Raw genomic sequence first — 19,067 nt, forward strand, 5'->3', positions numbered from 1 at the left:
AATATGGCATGTAACAGCATAAAAATCGAGACTGGTTTTTATGCCACATGTTCGTGTAGTCCCATATACATCTTTCTGTGTACAGTGCTTGTAACTTTACCAAGGCTTGGGCCCAATTTCTTATCATTTTGATGATTCCACAACCTTGCAGTACACACCAATACTTTTATGCTAGATGTTCAACCTTTTCTGGTGGATTCCACACTGTTTTTGCTCAATGCAATCGCATGACTGGAACTCAACTACACCGGTCCAATCCTCCCCCTTCTTCTGAGAAACAAAAGAAGTTCATCATGAAAATAAATATCACTGATCTGAGACAAATTTTAGTGGAGCAAGCTATATTTACCAAGATATGAAATTGATATAACCCAACATGTTTGACTTATTACATATTGAAACTGACATTTGCATTACTTAAACAAAGTAATACTTGCTTACCAGTTGGAGCTGCTTCTTGCGGGAGATAGCAACCTGTTAGAAAAAAAATTGGTACAATCGTGTGATATATTTTCCTCAAATGAACTATTTGTTGTATGCTGATGTCCATGAACAACTTTCATAATAAATCAGTGAATACTTTTTTTCACCGTATATTTTAAGAAAATATATGTAATGGGAACGGAATTTTATTCTAGATCATTTGACTAGTGGTTATACAAAATTGCTCCGTAAACATAATACGTACAGCAATGTTTTTATATTTCACTATTACAAGGAAGCCATACACCTTGGGTATTTTCGGGCGTAAATGTTACTGTTATATATGTTATCCCATTTTCGTTTTTACCTAAAACATGATTTGGTTCTTTCTTTTTTTACCAAGATTCAAAATGAATGTTTTGTTCAATATCAGTAAAAGAGTTTTTGTTTTGGAATTTTAAGAAAGCATAAACAAGTACAATTTTAATCTTGTTGTTTCCGGGAAGTTATTTATAATTTGTTTTCATAGATTCAATAAGTTTAAGTATATATCTTCTTCTTTTTCCAGCCTACAAACAAAAAGCTCGATTATGAAGCCCCAGAAAAACATTTCCTTGACCTTTATCTAAAGCACCAATTGGTTAATCGTATGATTCACGGAAAATATTTTATGATGAATAGGAATTTAAAGAACGAAGTGAACTCATGGGTAAATGTGCCTGTCTTAGGCCTTTGAATTTTCCACTTTTCTTTAGGATTCGTAGAAAAAGACACCTGCAGTGTCCAATTCTTGTATTTCGGCTTTACAACAGTTATCTTTCAAATTTGTCAGCTTATTTATTATGCCCGCGCCCTCAAGGAAATGACAATAATGCGTGCATAATGAACATAAAATAATGTTATGACATGGAATAATATTAGATGCCAAGAAAATATCTTTAAAGTGCATTTGAAATAAACAATAACTTTACCTCCAGACAATTTGTCACCGAGTGCGTCAAGGTGAACACCACGAAGCGCCGCAGCAATTACGTGACGACAACCTGTGCTATCCCTCTGTCTGTTCTTCCATTCACAGAATACCGCAATCAGTGATCTCGTAACATCTAACAGATGTTTTTGAAGAATAGTTTGGCTCTGATTGTACGATACATCAAGTTCAATGCACAACTCTGTGTATTTTGATGAAGGCACATCGTACGCCAGGTTTACAAGTTCTTTTTCATGAATATTCGCTGATCTGTGTTAATAAGAAATCGGGAAAATAACATACATTAAATGATTTGTTCTTGTATGTCTACTGATCTGTTTAAACAAGAAACTGAAACACGTAGAAGAATCAATCATGAGGCAGTATATTCACCAGCGAGTAGTAAGAGGCTTAAGTAGTCAGGGGCGGATCTAGGGGATTCGGCAGTTTAACCCCCCCCCCCCCCTTGGGCGGCCAAGTGAAAAAGAGGGAGGGGGAGAAGGGGGAAAGAAGAAAAAAGAAGGGAAAAAGTAAAAGAGTAAAACGGCGCGATAATTGGAAAATCCTGGATCCGCCACTGGGTCACCCCCCCCCCCCTTGGCAAAAAGCTAGATCCGCCTCTGGTAGTGTTAGCCGATAGTTTCACTCTGCTATCAATAGTTACTTTGATATAGAGGTAGGGAAGATATCTCGAAACGAGTTCAACGAGAACAAGTACCCATTTGGGTCTTTTAGGGCCGATATTTTCTTCCTTTTAGTATTCCATTCTTAACATATTTTCAGTTTATACGGCAATTTGGCATGGTTGAAAGACGGAATAATGGACCTGTCAAATGTATTTAAGGACAATAATAATAATAATTTTAATAATAACGATGTATTTCTATAGAGCAGTTACTATGTACATGTTCAATTGCTTTACAATTATGTTATTTATAGAAGCAATGAGCTTTGATACATGTTTTAAAAGCATTGAGAGATACCTCTTTTTCCTTTCCTTTTTCATCGATGAACTTTTGTTTGACGTTATGTTTTAATTGGATCTAGTTGATTGTAAAGAATCCATGTTTTAATTGGATCTAGTTGAATGTAAAGAATCCATGTTTTAATTGGAACTAGTTGAATGTAAAGAATCCATTTTCATACGATGAGATGTAAACAAATTGGTATTCCACAGTGGATGGACGTGTGTGGGTAAAATAATCCTTCGTTGGATTGTGGTAAATCACCAAGAGAAATGGTAACATAAAAATAATTAAATGTCTTGAGTACTGCCCCTCCCCCTAAAAAAGGAAGAAAAAAGGGAAGAGCAAGATGTCTACCTATCAAATGGTCCTGGATTTTGCTCTACATCTCCAGCCTTTACCAGGAGCATCTCAGGGAGGCAGGTGCTCTCTTGCATGGCGGGGTCATCAGTGGTTCCTTTTAGGCTGCTTTGAATCTGACTCGAAATACCGTGTTTCCCGTCTGATAGTAACTATACAAATTTGTGGAAAGGCTGAATGAATTTACAATGAACATGTGCACATACGTCAATCGTAAGTGAAAAAAAACTGAATATGAATATAGAAAACGAAATATCATCGATATTTTGAAGTAGAAAATGAAAGTTTGTAAAATCTGATACAATTTCTCACTCAGTACTAGAGAATAAAGTGTAAAAGTTGATAATTGTTTACATGCACTTCTATATAATTATATCTAATTATTTATTTGCCTGCATACATGTATATGGCGTGGCATTGGATGATACGGACGTTTTCGTTATTTAAATAAAAATTGTACACCTATCTCGAGACTTTGAAGGAAATCCGATTAGAAGAATAATACCTCGTGAAAATGGATACGTACCTTTTGGTTTCTGGATCGTACTGGATATTCTGCCTGCGCGATGTTCACTTTCACGGGTTGATTGATGTTCTCTTCAGTAGGGGTTCTAGATGGAGTGTGGTTCTCTTTAATAGCAGGTTCATTAGTAGTGCTGCTGCATTCGATAGTAGATTCACTTGTTGAGTTGTTGCCTTTTATTGGACATTCAGTTGAAGTGTTTTTCTCTTTAAAGTTACAATGAATTGTAGAGGTGTTGTCTTTGATGCTAGGTTCAATGCGAGTGTTGTGGTATTTGATGGTAGGTTCAATTGGAAGATTGGTATCTTTGATGGTAGGTTCACTTGAACGGTTGTACTCTTTGATGGTAGCTTCAGTAGCGGAGTTTCTGTCTTTGGTGGTTGATTCCGTTGTAGTGTCGTTACAGTTGATGGTTCGTTCAGCTGTAGTTCTTTCGACTTTGATGGTAGATTCAGATGTAGCGTTGTTCTCTTTAATGGTACATTTAGTTGTAGAGTTGCTGATTTTGATGGTACATTCAGTTGTAGAATTGCCGCCTTTATTGGCAGATTTAGCTGTAGAGTTGTTCTTTTTGATGGTACATTCAGTTGGAGAGTTCTTGTCTTTGATAGCAAATTCAGTTGATGTGCTGTTGTATTCGATCGCAGATTCAGTTGAGGAGCTTTTTTCTTCGATGCTGGATCCAGTTGTAGTGGTGTTCTCTTCTAAGTGAGATTCAGTTGCGATGTTTTTGTCTTTGGCGGTTTTTCTCCTTAATATTTTTCTCTTTGATGACTTTTCTTTGATTGTAGAGGGAATGTTGCTGTCTTTGATGGTAGATTCAGTTTTAGTGTTGTTGTCTTTGATGGCAGATCCATTTGATGTGTTGTTGTCTTTGGTTATATATTCAGTTGGAGAGTTATTCTCTTTGATGGTAGATTTAGGTTGGGCGTTGTTATCTTTTTTAATGTTCAATTTAGTTGGAGAGTTGTTTGCCTTGATGGAAGTTTCAGTTATAGCATTGTTCGAGATGTAGGTAGATTCAGTTGCAGTCTTTTTCTCTTTGGTGATTTTTCTCCTTGATGTTTTTCTTTTTGACGGTTTCTCTGTTATGGTAGAGAGAGTGTCGATATGAAATTCTTTTGGAGCAATGCTGTTTTTGATTGGAGATTCAGGTAGAGTACTGTTCTCTCTTAATGTTAATTTAGTTGTAGTATTTTTTTCTTTTATAGTTTTTCTCTTTGATGTTTTTGTCTTTGACTGTTTACTTTCTGATGGTCTATCTGTGGTAGTGAACGGGGTGTTGTTCGCTTCAAAGGTAGTATTTGTTGGAAAGTTGTTGCATTCTTTGGTAGATTCATTTGTAGTGTTGTTTGCTTTGTTTGTAGATTCAGCAGGAGTTTTGTTCGCTTTAATGAAACATTCAACTTTTGCGTTCTTATCCCCGATTATCACCAGATTATTTTGCACATCCTCATTGGTAAGTATTACGTATGACGAAACAATGTAGGCCAAAGTGCTGCACACGATTATTCGAAGACATGTACTCCTCCAGGAAGATTCACCACTCCACTTCAGCAAAGACTTGTAACTCTCTAGTAGATTTAAACAATCAACGACAAAGAAAAATATCAAAGAGAACAATAAAGAGAAGAACGACAGCAACAGGGTGAAGAAGAAAGGAAATATAGAGTCATCTCCATTGCTTTTATGTTTTGTGGTCGATTCCGTTTGAGTCTTGTTGTCTTCAATTGTAGAATCATTTCTACTGCAGCTGTCCTCTTTGTAAGAATCAATCAGCGTGTCGTTATTAATGATACTAGATTCATGTGGGGCATTGTCCATTTTAGCACTCAGGTCGTCTTGCTCGGACGTGCATTTATCTTCAGATTCTTCCTTCTTTTCAAGGAGCCTCTTATTCAATATTTTGAGTCGCCGGATTCTCTCCGTCATTACCTTTACTTTTTGCTCTCTTATGTCGTTTTCTCTGACCCAATGTATGAACCTTCCTATCCGCACCCGCCATTCACCAAGTGCAACAGGCATGGTGGATTCGTCTGGAAATCAAGCTTCGACTGAAGTGGTATTTCGTAACCTGATGACAAGAAAAGAGATATAAAATACGAGTCAAGATAAAGTTGAGTTCTGGTTATGCGATTGCATTGTGAGAGAAACGGTGTGGAATCGATCAGAAAAAGTTGATCATGGAGCATTATAAATATTGTTGTGTACTGCAAGTTTCTGGAATCATGAACATTATAAGAAATTTGGCCCACTGTTGTTAACAGTAACAAGCATGTAAACAGAAAGATTTATATGGGACTACAAAAACATGTGGCATAAAACTGAGGGCCTCACTTTTTAACCTGTTACATTTTATATTTATGGATCCTGCTGAGTATTGTCATAGAAGTAGAAGAAGTTTAAAATATGAAGGCATATGAAGAACCATGCTTGTCAGGGAACATTTTCTCTCTGATGTTCTCCCGCATTTGCATAATAACAATGAAAACGATTACAAATACATCATCCTAGAACTCAACTATTTCTTTAAGCGTATCAAACAAATTTAATGAAGGAAAGAACAGTGCAGGGCCTATTTCTCACGTTAATTACCGACCAATCATGTATCAAATTGATAGCCCAACTAGAGCTTGAAACAGATAAGACTTAAAATAAAATGATATATGTATTATTCGACTTCCATTTATGGTGTTATATATATGCTTCATATATATGGATACATAATATAAAATTCAAAATGAAATGCGAGAATAATGGCATCCGTAGATTTTAGTTGGAGAATTTTTGTGTACCTTTACAAATATTTACAAAAAGGAAGACAGTAATTGGGAACTTTGATTTTAAGTACGTAACTATTATTCCCTCGTCTCCTTTTGCATTTCATTTATTTCCACGAGAGTTGCCAAAGCTGTTGTTTAGTTTATATCTTAACAATAATGTAAACTTACATTTTGGGTGTTTTTAGTGTACTGCAATGTGTACCATTATCTTTTATCTATGTTAAGTTAATGATTAACATTTATTTCCTCAGAAATAGGCCCAATCTATTTACAGCAGGGGCCACGTTTAAATTTATATGGGGTTATCTAATAATATTATAATTTGGTGTTTAAGATCTTGACTGCGGCGATGAATTCAAAGTTCACTAAAAGCATATTTACATTACATGATTCACAGTCTCGATCCCAATTCCTGATTGGACTATGTGCAGTGGTGGCACCAGGATATGAAGTGGAGATTGAAATATGAATGTATTTATTGGAAGTCTCTTTACCAGGGATCCAAATCTAGCTGTGAAGAGGAGGTGAGGGCGATTACGGTGGGCGGAAAGAAAAAAAGGTTCATACCTTAAAATATGCAGTTTTCTATAAACTGTCTAAAAATTGGCGTCGGTATTGGAATGGAGAGGGGGGGGGGGGAATAATTCAACTCAATTTTCGTGTTTTTTTTTCCTTTTCGTCTTCAATATATAGTGTACATCCTTTAGTATTTTTCTAACCACCTAAATAAATGTAGATATATATTTTGCGCACTTCTCTGATCTTGCTCTCTAATTTAAAAATATGTTTAGTTTTTATCTAATATGTGAAGGAAGCACTAGGACTGGAACATCTACTTTTAAACAATGCCGCAGGCCAGACACAAATCCAGGTGAGAATAGTTTTCATGGTCTGTGAAAGAAAATCACACATTAGCAGCATATAGAGAGTTATGATTAATCATGACCGGTCTGTATAATGCCATCCATTGATTTGCGCTCATTACCGAACTTGCGATCGATAAAATGAAATACACTGCTATTATATATGATGGCTACATAATCACTTAAATATTAATAGGGAAATATAGATATGAAACAAGTAATGCACTTAGCAGACATAGTACAAAGCTGGACAGGAACGTGTTTCTAATTTTGGCGAAGGCTATATGTATGTACATGACCATTGGTTTATAATATTTTCAGCTAATGAACCAAATTGGAATATTAATTTTGTGGTAAGTTGAGTTCTGGTCATGCGATTGCATTGTGAAAGAAACGGTGTGGAATCGATCAGAAAAAGTTGATCGTGGAGCATTATAAGTAGTACTGTAAGGTTATGGAATCATGAACATATAAGAAATTTGGCCCAGTCTTGGTAAAAGTAACAGGCATGCACACAGAAAGAACAATAACTTGTATTATATCCTTTATCGTAAGATTGTTGCATTGGGAGTGTACAAAACAAGATAAAGAATAGATTTACTATAAAAAGACGTTTCCTGCCGACTACATCGGAATAGTTCATTTTTTTTATTGCTGACGTCACGCATAGTACCTTTTTTCCCTAGGGAAAAAAAGGTACTATGTCAGAAAAAAGTGAACTATGCGCGCGCGTACATCCCCCCTCCCCCCCCCCCCCCTCATTTCAAATGCCTGCGCACGGCCAACTCCCTCTCTTTCATGGCGCTCAAGCCATGCAATTCAAGCTGTGCGATAAATGCCCTACAATGCAGTACCTGTATAGGCGGCTTAGCACTAGCTAAACATATTTTATAAAATGGCTCTAGTATGTTAAGCATCGTGATTGGTCAATACGCGTCACATGAAATGTACAAATTTTTGATGCAAGCACGATTTTGCACAAAAAAAGCGCAAAAAGTTATATTACACGTTACCATGGATATCCAGCGCGCGCGCGTACGTGTAGTATAGCTGCGCCTACGCTCCCTCGATCTGCAAAAAAAACATAAATATTCTTCCTGACAAGATTGATGCAGCTGCGTATCAAAAAGGTATAGATGTTTATCTCAGGCTTTTTACATTACTGTATGCAGACGATACAATAGTTCTTGCAAAAACTGAAAGTGAACTTCAGCTTGCTCTTGATGCAGTATCTGATTACTGTAAAAAAATGGTTTCTTCAAGTTAACACAGCTAAAACCAAAGTTGTTGTATTTTCTCGTGGTAAAGTTCAAAAAATTCCTATATTTAAATTTGATCATGATATTGTAGAAGTTGTTGATGAATACGTCTATCTTGGAACTACTTTTAACTACAACAACAAATTTCGTAAAGCTCAAATTAAGCAACTTAATCAAGCTAGACGAGCAATGTATAGTCTATTATCTAAAACTTATCAACTGCACTTACCTATTGATATCCTCTTGGAATTATTTGATCAACTTGTGTTGCCCATTCTGCTCTATGGAAGTGAGATATGGGGATTTGAAGTGCTACATGATCTTGAAATTTTCCACATGAAATTTTGTAAGCAAGCCCTTTCTGTCAACAAAACAACTGCAAATTGTATGGTACTTGGTGAATTGGGGAGGCTTAAACTTGAGAAATATATCGAAAGCAGAATGATAAACTTCTGGTGTAGGATTGTACATAGTGGACAGGATAAATTTTCTGGTATTAAGGTGTATATTATCTTAAAATTACTCTTTGAGAAGAATATATATCAGGCACCTTGGTTAAAAAAAAATCAAGCTGACTCTGGACAATATGGGGATGTCTTATTTATGGGAAATTTGTGAAGATACTAGCTATGAGTGGGTCAAACAAACTGTGGAACGTCGATTGAGAGATTCTCATGCTCAGTATTGGTCTGCTTGTATGTACGATAATTCGCATTGTGTTAACTATCGAATCTTCAAACATTCTTTATGTTTAGAAAGATACTTAATCGATCTCATTAAAAGAGATCGGACAATATTAAGTCGTTTTCGCTGTGGCAATCATTACCTGCCGATTGTAGCTGGTAGATATTCAAATACTCCAAGAGAAATGAGGCTATGTACGCTGTGCAATTTGCAATCGCTTGGGGATGAGTTTCATTACTTGTTTGTATGCCCTACCTTTCGTTCAGAAAGAAAATTGTTCATCGATAAATATTTTATTGAAAGACCAAATACACTGAAAATGGATCAGCTTTTTAACTCCAATAATGTACAAACACGTTTAAACTTAGTAAAATTCTGTCGAAAAATAATGCTTCGTTTTCATTAATTTAAGTATGTGCAAAAACATGTTATGAGTTCAATATTAACTTTATGTTTCTCTTTTTTTGTCTCATATCAATTTATTAAATTGATATCAAGAATATTTTCAGTAATTCATTAATTCAGATATCAATTTACTGGTGCCAGTAAATTTCTTTTTCAATTGCTTCCATTAATTTCGTCATTAATTATCGTTTTAATTAATATTATCGTTTTGTTTTTGATTATTATTATTATTATCATCATCAATATTGTTATTGTGACGGAATAGGGGGGGGTGGTTAATAGATAATACAATAGAGGAAGGAAGAAGGGGGATATGGGAGGAAGAAGGGGGGTAAAGAGGAAGAGGGGTGGTGGTGTTGTAATTCCCCAGTGAGAGAGAAAGGGGGGTGCTTGCATCGCTTGCCACCAAAATCAAGTCAACATTCACAACACAGTAAGCTGCCACCATCTAGTCTTTATTAAGAGCGCTAGATTCTCTTCTCTTTACAACTTGATGTTGTAAAGAGATTAATACCAGACCTGTTGGATCACACAATAAACGATATTTAAATGACTTAATTATTCACAAATCACAGCCTTCTCATTGGCTCATTTCGCACCTCTTGAATTCAACACAACGCACTAATGGTCAACCTTTGACCTGAACCCTGGGCTCTCGTAAACATTCGCGCTAGATTCAACTCGTGCCACGAGCAGCCTGGCTCATCTCCACACTGTTCCACACTTCAAGTAGCTTGTATTTCTTCATTTAGGTGAGTTAAAGCATCATCATAAGATCTGAATAATTCTGTCAGTACTCTGTAAGCATGATTTAATCCTAATATTTGTATCAGACTTGTACAGCTCAGATTCTCTAACGTTCTGCACAACACACTGCAAACATGTGACAGGGCACACTGGGTGTCCTGTACACGCAGTTAAAACACACACATTATTCGCACTCGTAACTTGGGGCACTTTCTCTCACGTCCTCTATCCCAATCCTCCCATAAGGTAGCGAGCAATCTAAAGGCACAATGACATGGATAAGTGTCTGAATAGAACCAGACAATGATTTCGTTCTTCAAGTTCTCAATCGCGCTATCTAAAGAAGATGTAAAAATACCAATCACCATTCACACTTAACTAACTACTGTAACTAATGTGTAACCAGACATGTATTACTGTAACTTGTAAGAATGAATCTGTCAGCCTAATTGTTCAGGTGAACAAATAACAAGTAACACTTTATTAATGGATTTCAATTAACAGTGAGGCTTTCATGCCTAATTCAACGTTGACGTAATTCAACTCGAAAATGTATGCAATGCAATTACTAAGTATAAGAGTTCAAATGTACATTATATATAGATGTGTTGTCACTTTTGTCAGACAACCAATCATTTACCTAAGTGATACTAACTTAATTGTATAGACTATAATAGTAGATGCAGTATTATGTTAAAGAGTTCTATAGGGACAGGTTTAAGATGTTACAATAATAGATCATTAGCAACTGAATTCTATTCCAAAGTGTACCTTTTCTTTCCTACTAAAACATGAGAAAGTAATTCTATTCCGGGCATAACATAGCCACTTCATCTTACGGTCAATCTAGGCTGACCAGCAGCCATCCAATAATTACTTCATTCCAAGTTCAAGTACAAATACTTAACTGCCTTCCTTCTTATTGCCTAGGCATAATCAACTTATGGTATTCGGATTCACCGCTCAACGGGTATTTTACTTACTGGTCTATCCACCCCTAATCTCGTCATGGCAGCTCACTCTGTCGGCATAACCATGCGATCTTTAATCCTTAGGTCTTTACAATAGGTTATAGCCTCAAATTTCCAATTCCTATCCTATTGCTAACTTCCAGAATTACTAATCAGTTCTAAACGTACTTCAATCTTAAGACAACCGGTTTGTCTAGGGATTCGTTCCTTGCTCTCTGTAATTCAGTGCTTATTAAGGGATCATTATCAATAAGTGTTACTAAGATAAAATATACATGTAAGTTACAGCTCCATAAATACATAAGCTACTTATATTAATTTGTACATCATTAATTGTTGAATTGTGAATCTATTTACAAGTGACTAAATCTTATGCAAGTAATAGCATCAGATCGTATTTACTTTGTTCATAAATATGACGAATATATTTAAAGTACAACTATATAGAATACAATTATTAAATATACAAATGTTCAATATATATAAGTTACAACTGCTTTACATGTAGATAGATATATTCTTAAACTACTAGGTACAGGTGACAGACTAATACTGAGGCCCTCAGCCTCGTCCTCCAGAAATTCATATTACTAGTAATGTATTAGGTCACACAGCAGATATGGTCTATAGTCTAGAGTAAAAATCGATAATAAAAGAGAAAATGTTCCAATGACCAATTAAATAATCAGTCCTCCATTGAATAATAAGCAGTAGCACTAATATTCAATATCTCACAAATAGATAAAAGTTTGTACATGTATAAACATTCTTAGAACTACTTGTCACAGAAACCAGATTGGAATTGGTTAGACCTTTAGGTATACCCGCAAAGGATCAGTTAGTCAAACTATCCAGCGACCTGAAGTACACCTAATTTCAGCGTAGCTAATGATTTATTAGCTACAAAGAGTAAAATCTCTCAACCAAAAGTAATAAATAAAGGGAATATGTTCACCACTAGGCCAAGAGCATTAGGTCAAAATAGGCTTAAACCTGGAAATTTTTGGTAACAAGCTGATTTTTTCAGGATAGCTCCAGGAATATGTCTAGAATAACATACTAAAAGTCCTCGTATATCCTCCTTGAGCGTTTTCCGTAATCCAAGATGGCGTCCAAAATGGCCGCCATTTCCTCATTTTCTCATAACTTTGCAACTAGATAACCCAAATACAAAATTTAAATGTCTAAATATATGTTTTTTAACATAAGGAACTCAATAAAATACTTGTTGATAAATTTTGAAACACACAAGTAGCTATAAACCACCTTAGCCCTTCCCGAAATCCAAAATGGCGCCCAAAATTGCTGCCATTTCCTGACTTTCTTATAACTGTGCAACTAGATAACCCAAATACAAAATTTAAATGTCTAAATATATGTTTTTTAGCATAAGCAACTCAACCAAATACTTATCAATAAATTTTGAAACACACAAGTGGCAGTAAAACCACTTGAGCCTTTTCCGAAATCCAAAATGGCGTCCAAAATGGCCATTATTTCAAATTTATCTCACTGTATTAAAGTAGGTGCGTTATGAATACAATCAAATGTCTATACTAGAAAAACACTATTTCAATACATATCAGTACAAATAAACCTTTCATTAAACAATTAAATATTTCTTATACATAACGTATACACACCTACCCACCCACCCACACACATGCACACATATGGCTGCTTCCACCAGACTGACAGTGTGCAAACCGTGAAGAGTACTCAACGTTAGATGGAACTGAAAATGGAGACACATTAGTACCAATTACTGTCGCAAAGGCAAAAGTCAAACTGGAAATATACCTCAATAGCACATGCCATGTCATCTCTGCTAGTAGACCAGGTCATTTCTGTCGCCAATATTGTTGGAATGGCTTCGTATAAACACCGGAAGTGTGGCTCACGTGAACAGATATACATCTTGAGCTGAGCAACATGAGCTTTGTCCTTCATGGATTGGTTTCATGAAAGTGGCCATGCAGAGTGACCAGTACGAGAATTGAAACTCTGCCCTTCATAAATTTAGACCCCTCCAATCCGAGTACCATCTACACGCGGCACAATACTTTGCACAGTCACAATGTGAAAAACATATAACTTAAGAATATGTGCAGTAACATTTAACCAGCCCTCGTACATCAAGGTAGCAGAGATTGTAGCTTCTTCTCAAGACCTAGGAAAAGTAATCGTCCGTTTTGGTGGATTTCACCTCCTCATGTCATATCTCGGCAGCATATAGTCCACGTCCTTGGCAGAAGTATGCTTGTAGAGCTATGGGAGACAATGTACGCCAAAGGGTCTGTCATACAAGTTATGCAATCTGGTCATGCATTTTCCCCTTCTCTTCGTGCTCACATTCTTACTTTAGCTACCCTCATTGGCGTGTTGATGGGTAAACCTGGCGTCTTAGACAGCATAGATAAGGACCACTTAGCGAATCTGTATGGTGCACTCCTCAACCAGGACAAGAAGGTGACTGCTGTACCTGAGAAGAGTGTGTCAAACAGTTAAAGTCAGATCATTTCACAACTCATTGAATGGGCAGCAGGACACAGTAGGACAGGGAAACTTTGGTTGCAGTAAATCCGACATTTATGTGTCTCTTCTGCAATGTTTCATTCCAGCTGAAAGGACAGGGGACTGGAAGCTCCATCTCAGCTGTGTGAGGGAAATGATACAACATTTCCATGCTCCAGGACATCTTCCCTAGCTCAAATATGACAGGTTGTTTTTGCAACAGATGGAAGCTCTAGAGCAAACCATGCCAGGAAATGAATATACACAATTCGCAGAAATGGGATACTTCATGATCCGCCGTGTGGATTCATTCTGGGATGGAAACTTCTCTGATCAGACCATTGAAAAGTTCCTGATGCGGCAGCTGAAAACATCTAGAGAAATGACTTGTGGAAGTGGAATCACAGACAGTACATTGGCTATTAAAGTGGGTTCATGCACTTCCTCACTGTGTTCCTACCTGTGATGAACTAGAACAGTTCACCGGAGTACACATTGGTACACCAGAGCAGCATAAAGACATACAGCAAAGTACCAGGTCAAGAGACAAAAAAGAAAGATGTATCTTTGTTGGATGGCTGCAGGCACATCACCATTTGCTTGATACGAAACTAATTGCCTGGTCTCCTTGTCAACTGGCATCGTCGCTGGCTTATCTGTTAATTGTGATTAACCTGTACAAATCGGCCAAGTAGCGGCATCCAAAACGAATGCATGGTAGGAAGTTTACAGAATTCAAGCTACGTACATCGTAAGGACGAGGTGAAGACCATTGGTGCCAAGAGTAAGAGAGTGAAAATCAGGGGACAAAGCACATAAGTCAACCCAACACTACTGTTCAACAGAATAACATGTGTCCTGAATAACAACACTGCTTATGAACATATTCCCACACACTTTCCCTTTCAAAGGTGGGTTGATGCGGAAGCCAACAAAGAGTTCTCTGGGTCTCCTGCTGAATTCGTTTTCCAAGCAATCCAACGTGCCAGAAATGGTCTCTTTGTTTAAGATGGTGGTGGCCTACTGCACCCTTAAGCATTATGGAGCTCATTTGACGGTGGTGTTCGATGGATATGGAAGTGCAACTTCGACAAAGGTAGCTGAGCAGAGACGAATAGCCCAAAGATGTACCTTTTTATTTGATGATAATATATTATATGCCAACAAGCACAACCCAACACAGCTTTCATTGCCAACAGCAACAATAAGATGAGGCTTTAACAAACTCTATGTAACAAAATACATTCCGGTATCAAACAGACAGAAGCGGATGCCACTAACCTGATTGTCTCTACAGCACAAGCAGTAGCAGAGTAGGTGCCCGTTGTTGTCGTTGGTATTAAAGGACACATATTTACTGGTCATGCTAGTTGCTCCGGCAACCACTTCTACAGATATGCACACGCTGAGCCGCAGAATCCTGTCACGGTCTTCAACATTCATGAAATTCAGCATGCCATAGGGGACACTAGAAATTGCCTGATGTTTCTTTAAGCTATGACAGGGTGTGATACGGTCTCTGCAATCTACCGTCAGGGCAGTCGTAAAACTTTCAATATGGTCCACAAGAAACTTGACTATGGCTTGCTTGATACATTCGCAGTGGAAGCACCCATGACGGGGTAAAAAAAGAGCCGGGAAAGCCTTTATGGGGCCAGCAGTTCTTGATGACTACCGTCACACTGCATACAATTAAATGGGCAATTGGTCGCAGTTCTCCGAGTTCATCCTTTCAGTTAAAAAGTCTACTTCCAACTAGTGCTGCAACAAAGCAACATCCATACCGCACCTTTTACAGTCATTATGTATAAAAAGCTTTAGCGACCTTGGTACTAATGTGTCTACATTTTCAGTTCCATCTAATGTTGAGTACTCTTCACGGTTGCACACTGTCAGTCCGATATCGTTGAGGATGATGGAAGCAGCCATATGTGTATGTCGGTGTGTGTGTGTGTGTACTTTATGCATAAGAAGTATTTTTCAATTAAAAGATTGTTGTATTGATAAGTATTTTAACGGTGCTTTTCTAGTCTAGACATTTGATTATATTCATTACGTATCTACTTACAATGAGATAAATTTGGATATAATGGCCATTTTGGGTGCCATTTTGGATTTCGGGAAAGGCTTAAGTGGTTATACTGCTACTTGTGTGTTTCAAAATTTTGTAATAACTATTTGGTTGAGTTCCTCATGCTGAAAAACATATATTTAGACATTTAAATTTGGTATTTGGGTTATCTAGTTGCAAAGTTAGAAGAAATACAGGAAATGGCGGCAATTTTGGGCGCCATTTTGGATTTCGAAAAGGGCTAAAAGTGGTTTATAGCTACTTGTGTGTTTAAGAATTTATCAACATGTATTTTATTGAGTTCCTTATGCTAAAAAACATATATTTAGACATTTAATTTTTTTATTTGGGTTATCTAGTTGCAAATCTATAAGAAATTCAGGACATGGCGGCCATTTTGGACGCCATCTTGGATTGCGGAAAACGCTCAAGGAGGATTTATGAGGACTTTTAGTATGTTAATCTAGACATATTCCTGGACCTATCCTGAAAAAATCAGCTTGTTACCAAAAATTTCCATGTTAAAACTAATGCTCTTGGCCTACACTTCCAATGCTCATTTCTTAACAGTGACTGTGATATCTGAACTGACATCTCTGTAATGCAATATAATTGTAAAGACATTTTATTAAGTGTTGCATTATTCAATAAATAATTACTGGCACAGTAATATAAAATCCAAGAATTCATGTCCATTTTTGTGTATTCTGTTTCAGTTCCAAGCATACATATTGATAACTATTATCTGATAAATGAATACCAATATAACAAGCATCCATATACACAGCAGTCATACTAATCATATGCACAATACCAATTTGGCTAGTTTTGGGCCATCCCATTTTGGCTAGTTTTGGGCCATCCCATTTTGGCTAGATTTTGGCCAATCTGCTTCTGGCCTGTATTCGATTCGGCCTTAAAAACCATGAAAATACACATTTAACTCTAAAATAAACATTAAAACATCAATTTTGGTACAAAGTCCAATAGATTGATCAACATTTGTTGTTGGTGCAATGCAAATCAGCTAATCTGCATATGAATAGCAATGGGCGGAAACGAAAGGAATAATTACCGTAAATCTCGGTTCAACAAGGTTCACAGACAGGTCAGTTTCACAGCGCATCTAATGCCAAAGTGTACAGCCTAGCCACATCGATCAAACTCGGCTATCACATATCAGCGCACTACCATGCGCTATGCGCGTATGCTTAAACCACGCGAATATGTACGCACATGAATATTCATAAATCTTCGCAATAACTATTTCAAAGTAAGTGCGATTACATCAAATAATTTGTAACCTTTATACAAAGAGAAATATATTGATCAAAATAAAGTAAGAGCCTTATTCCGAGAGTACAGACATTTAGAATAATGGTAAGTCAGCCTGACAGTATAACTCAGCAATTTAACAAGTGAAATAGACAAAAATATATGAAAAGATCGAAAAATCAGTCCCACATATATATTTTGGTGTTTCAAGTCAGTTTTATAAAAATGAACAAGTTAGATTTTACGCTGACCGTCACATTATTATCATTATCATCATAATTTTTCTCACTATTGTCATCACTAGTGTTATTTTGTATGGATTAACATTAATTCTATTTGTATTGTATATTTCACAGTGTTTAATTGACAAACTCAAACTGATTGTAAACTTCTCCAATACCCCAATGTGGGTGACATGAGAATAAATTGTCATTGTCATTGTCATTTTCGCATGGTGTAGGCTACGCGTAGCTAATATTGTACGCCCCACCATGATCCCCAGCGCAGCGTACGCGTAGCTTAGCTCTAGCTAGCTAGCTAGAGCGCTAGCGGGGTATTATTGTAGAAAGCAAATTTTTATTTTACTTTTGCCTTGGATTTAGGCCCGTTTTGACTTTTGGATTTCATAATGAAGCCAGGAATTTCAGCTGTCTGATGAAGACTCGTCTCTAGACCCCCTGTGGATTTTATTTTTAATCAGGGCAATGAATCCCGTGGACCCTGTTGTGCGAAACGTAAATGCAGTGTACGCTCGGTTTCTTCAGATGGTTCGCACTGTAAACTCGCCGCGGCTCGTTGCACAGAGCGGCACCAATCTAAAGAAACCTCGCGCGTACTGCATTCACCGCTATTGCACTCTGGGCCGTGCGTTATTTGTATAAACATCCTTCAACGTTTTTTATTGAGCTGTGCAATTTTCTTTTATTTCTTTTCTGAATGTGAGAATGTGAGGCAAAATTCTGACATATCGAACAATGAGGGAGAGGACCAAAATAAGAGTATTGAATTGTTACATCTACCCAGTACTTATGTATGGTAGTGAAACGTGGACATTAAATTAGCCTCTTATACTAAAAAGCGTTTGGAAGTTGCGAAATGTGGTTTTTAAGAAGAATGATGAAAATCCCCTGGACTGACAAAGTTAGTAATAAGGAAGTTCTTACACGAGCTGGAGTGCAAAGGAAAATGATACGTGAGATGTTGATTAGGCAATTGAAGTTCATGGGTCACATTACACGTAAAGAAGGCCTAGAGAATCTTGCTTTGACAGGAAAATTGTGGGAAGAAGGAGTAGGGGAAGAAGGAGGATACTATGGATGGATAGTCTGCAGAAATTGTTGAAAGAGAGAGGAGTGAAAGAACTGGGAGTGGTACTAATACAGAAGGCTAGGAGCCGAGGGTTGTGGAACAGCATGATCGCCAAAGTCATATGTCACTTAGAGAGAAAGAGAGAGAGAGAGAGAGAGAAAATGTGAGATGTGAATGTGAGTATACGGTACATGTTACAGAAGTGTACAAGGAATGAACATATGGAAGGGATATAAAACAAATATAAAATGACTCATTCTCGGAACAAGCTAAACTATTCGCACATAGGAGCATCACTAGTACTCAGGGGCGTAAATCCGTACCGAGGAGTGGGGGGGGGGGGGGGGGATGATCGGCGATAGCCATCACATACTAGCAGTAGCACACGCCCACACTAATTTACGCAAGCGCGCGCGATCGCGCGCGCACAAACACACAACACACACACACACACACACACTCACATGCTCGCTCATTAGGGGTGTGTGGGTGATAGGCCTACCGCGCGTAGCGCGGAAGCTTAGACGTTTCCTTAAATTATTAGTAAAACAAGGCGATTTATTGTACCGTTCTCTACTGTTAACCCTTGTCTGAATAAATCCCCCCCCCCTCCCGCGCGAAGCGCGAAACCTTTGGCGTTTCATTAAATTATTATAGAAAGGGGACGATTTGCTGTACCGTTCTCGACTGTAAATCCTTATCTGAATTCAGTTCCCCCCTCCCCCCCCCCCCCCTCCCGGGCGGAAGTTTTGGCGTTTAATTAAATTATAAGAGAAAGTAGACGATTTGTTAAACCGTGCTCGACTCTTAATCTTTGTCTGAATTCGGTTTACCCCTCCCGCGCAAAGCGCGGAAGTTTTGCCGTTTCATTAAATTATTAGAGAAGGCAGACGATTCGTTGTACCGTTTTCGACTCTTAATAAGCCATAGTTATCTGAATTCAGTT

At 37.4% G+C, this 19,067-nt stretch overlaps 1 protein-coding gene and 1 long non-coding RNA gene across 2 annotated transcripts; both read right to left on the reverse strand.

Moving 5' to 3' along the window:
• Positions 1-2,711: 2,711 nt before the first annotated feature.
• On the reverse strand, positions 2,712-5,309 carry LOC105447641 (mucin-17-like). Its single transcript, XM_030984156.1, has 2 exons — positions 3,245-5,309; positions 2,712-2,870 (listed from the first exon to the last, which is right to left on the reverse strand). The coding sequence occupies exons 1-2, from the start codon at positions 5,264-5,266 to the stop codon at positions 2,712-2,714; spliced, it is 2,181 nt and encodes a 726-aa protein (XP_030840016.1). The 5' UTR covers positions 5,267-5,309.
• Positions 5,310-11,195: 5,886 nt separating this feature from the next.
• Positions 11,196-17,069, reverse strand: LOC115923514. The gene is made up of 2 exons (XR_004063941.1): positions 16,614-17,069; positions 11,196-11,584 (listed from the first exon to the last, which is right to left on the reverse strand). It is a non-coding gene; the product is annotated as an uncharacterized LOC115923514 (long non-coding RNA).
• Positions 17,070-19,067: the final 1,998 nt, after the last annotated feature.

The sequence above is a fragment of the Strongylocentrotus purpuratus genome, unplaced genomic scaffold (genome assembly GCF_000002235.5).
Source record: "Strongylocentrotus purpuratus isolate Spur 01 unplaced genomic scaffold, Spur_5.0 spur5_contig_833, whole genome shotgun sequence".
NCBI classification, from domain to species: Eukaryota; Metazoa; Echinodermata; class Echinoidea; order Camarodonta; family Strongylocentrotidae; genus Strongylocentrotus; species Strongylocentrotus purpuratus.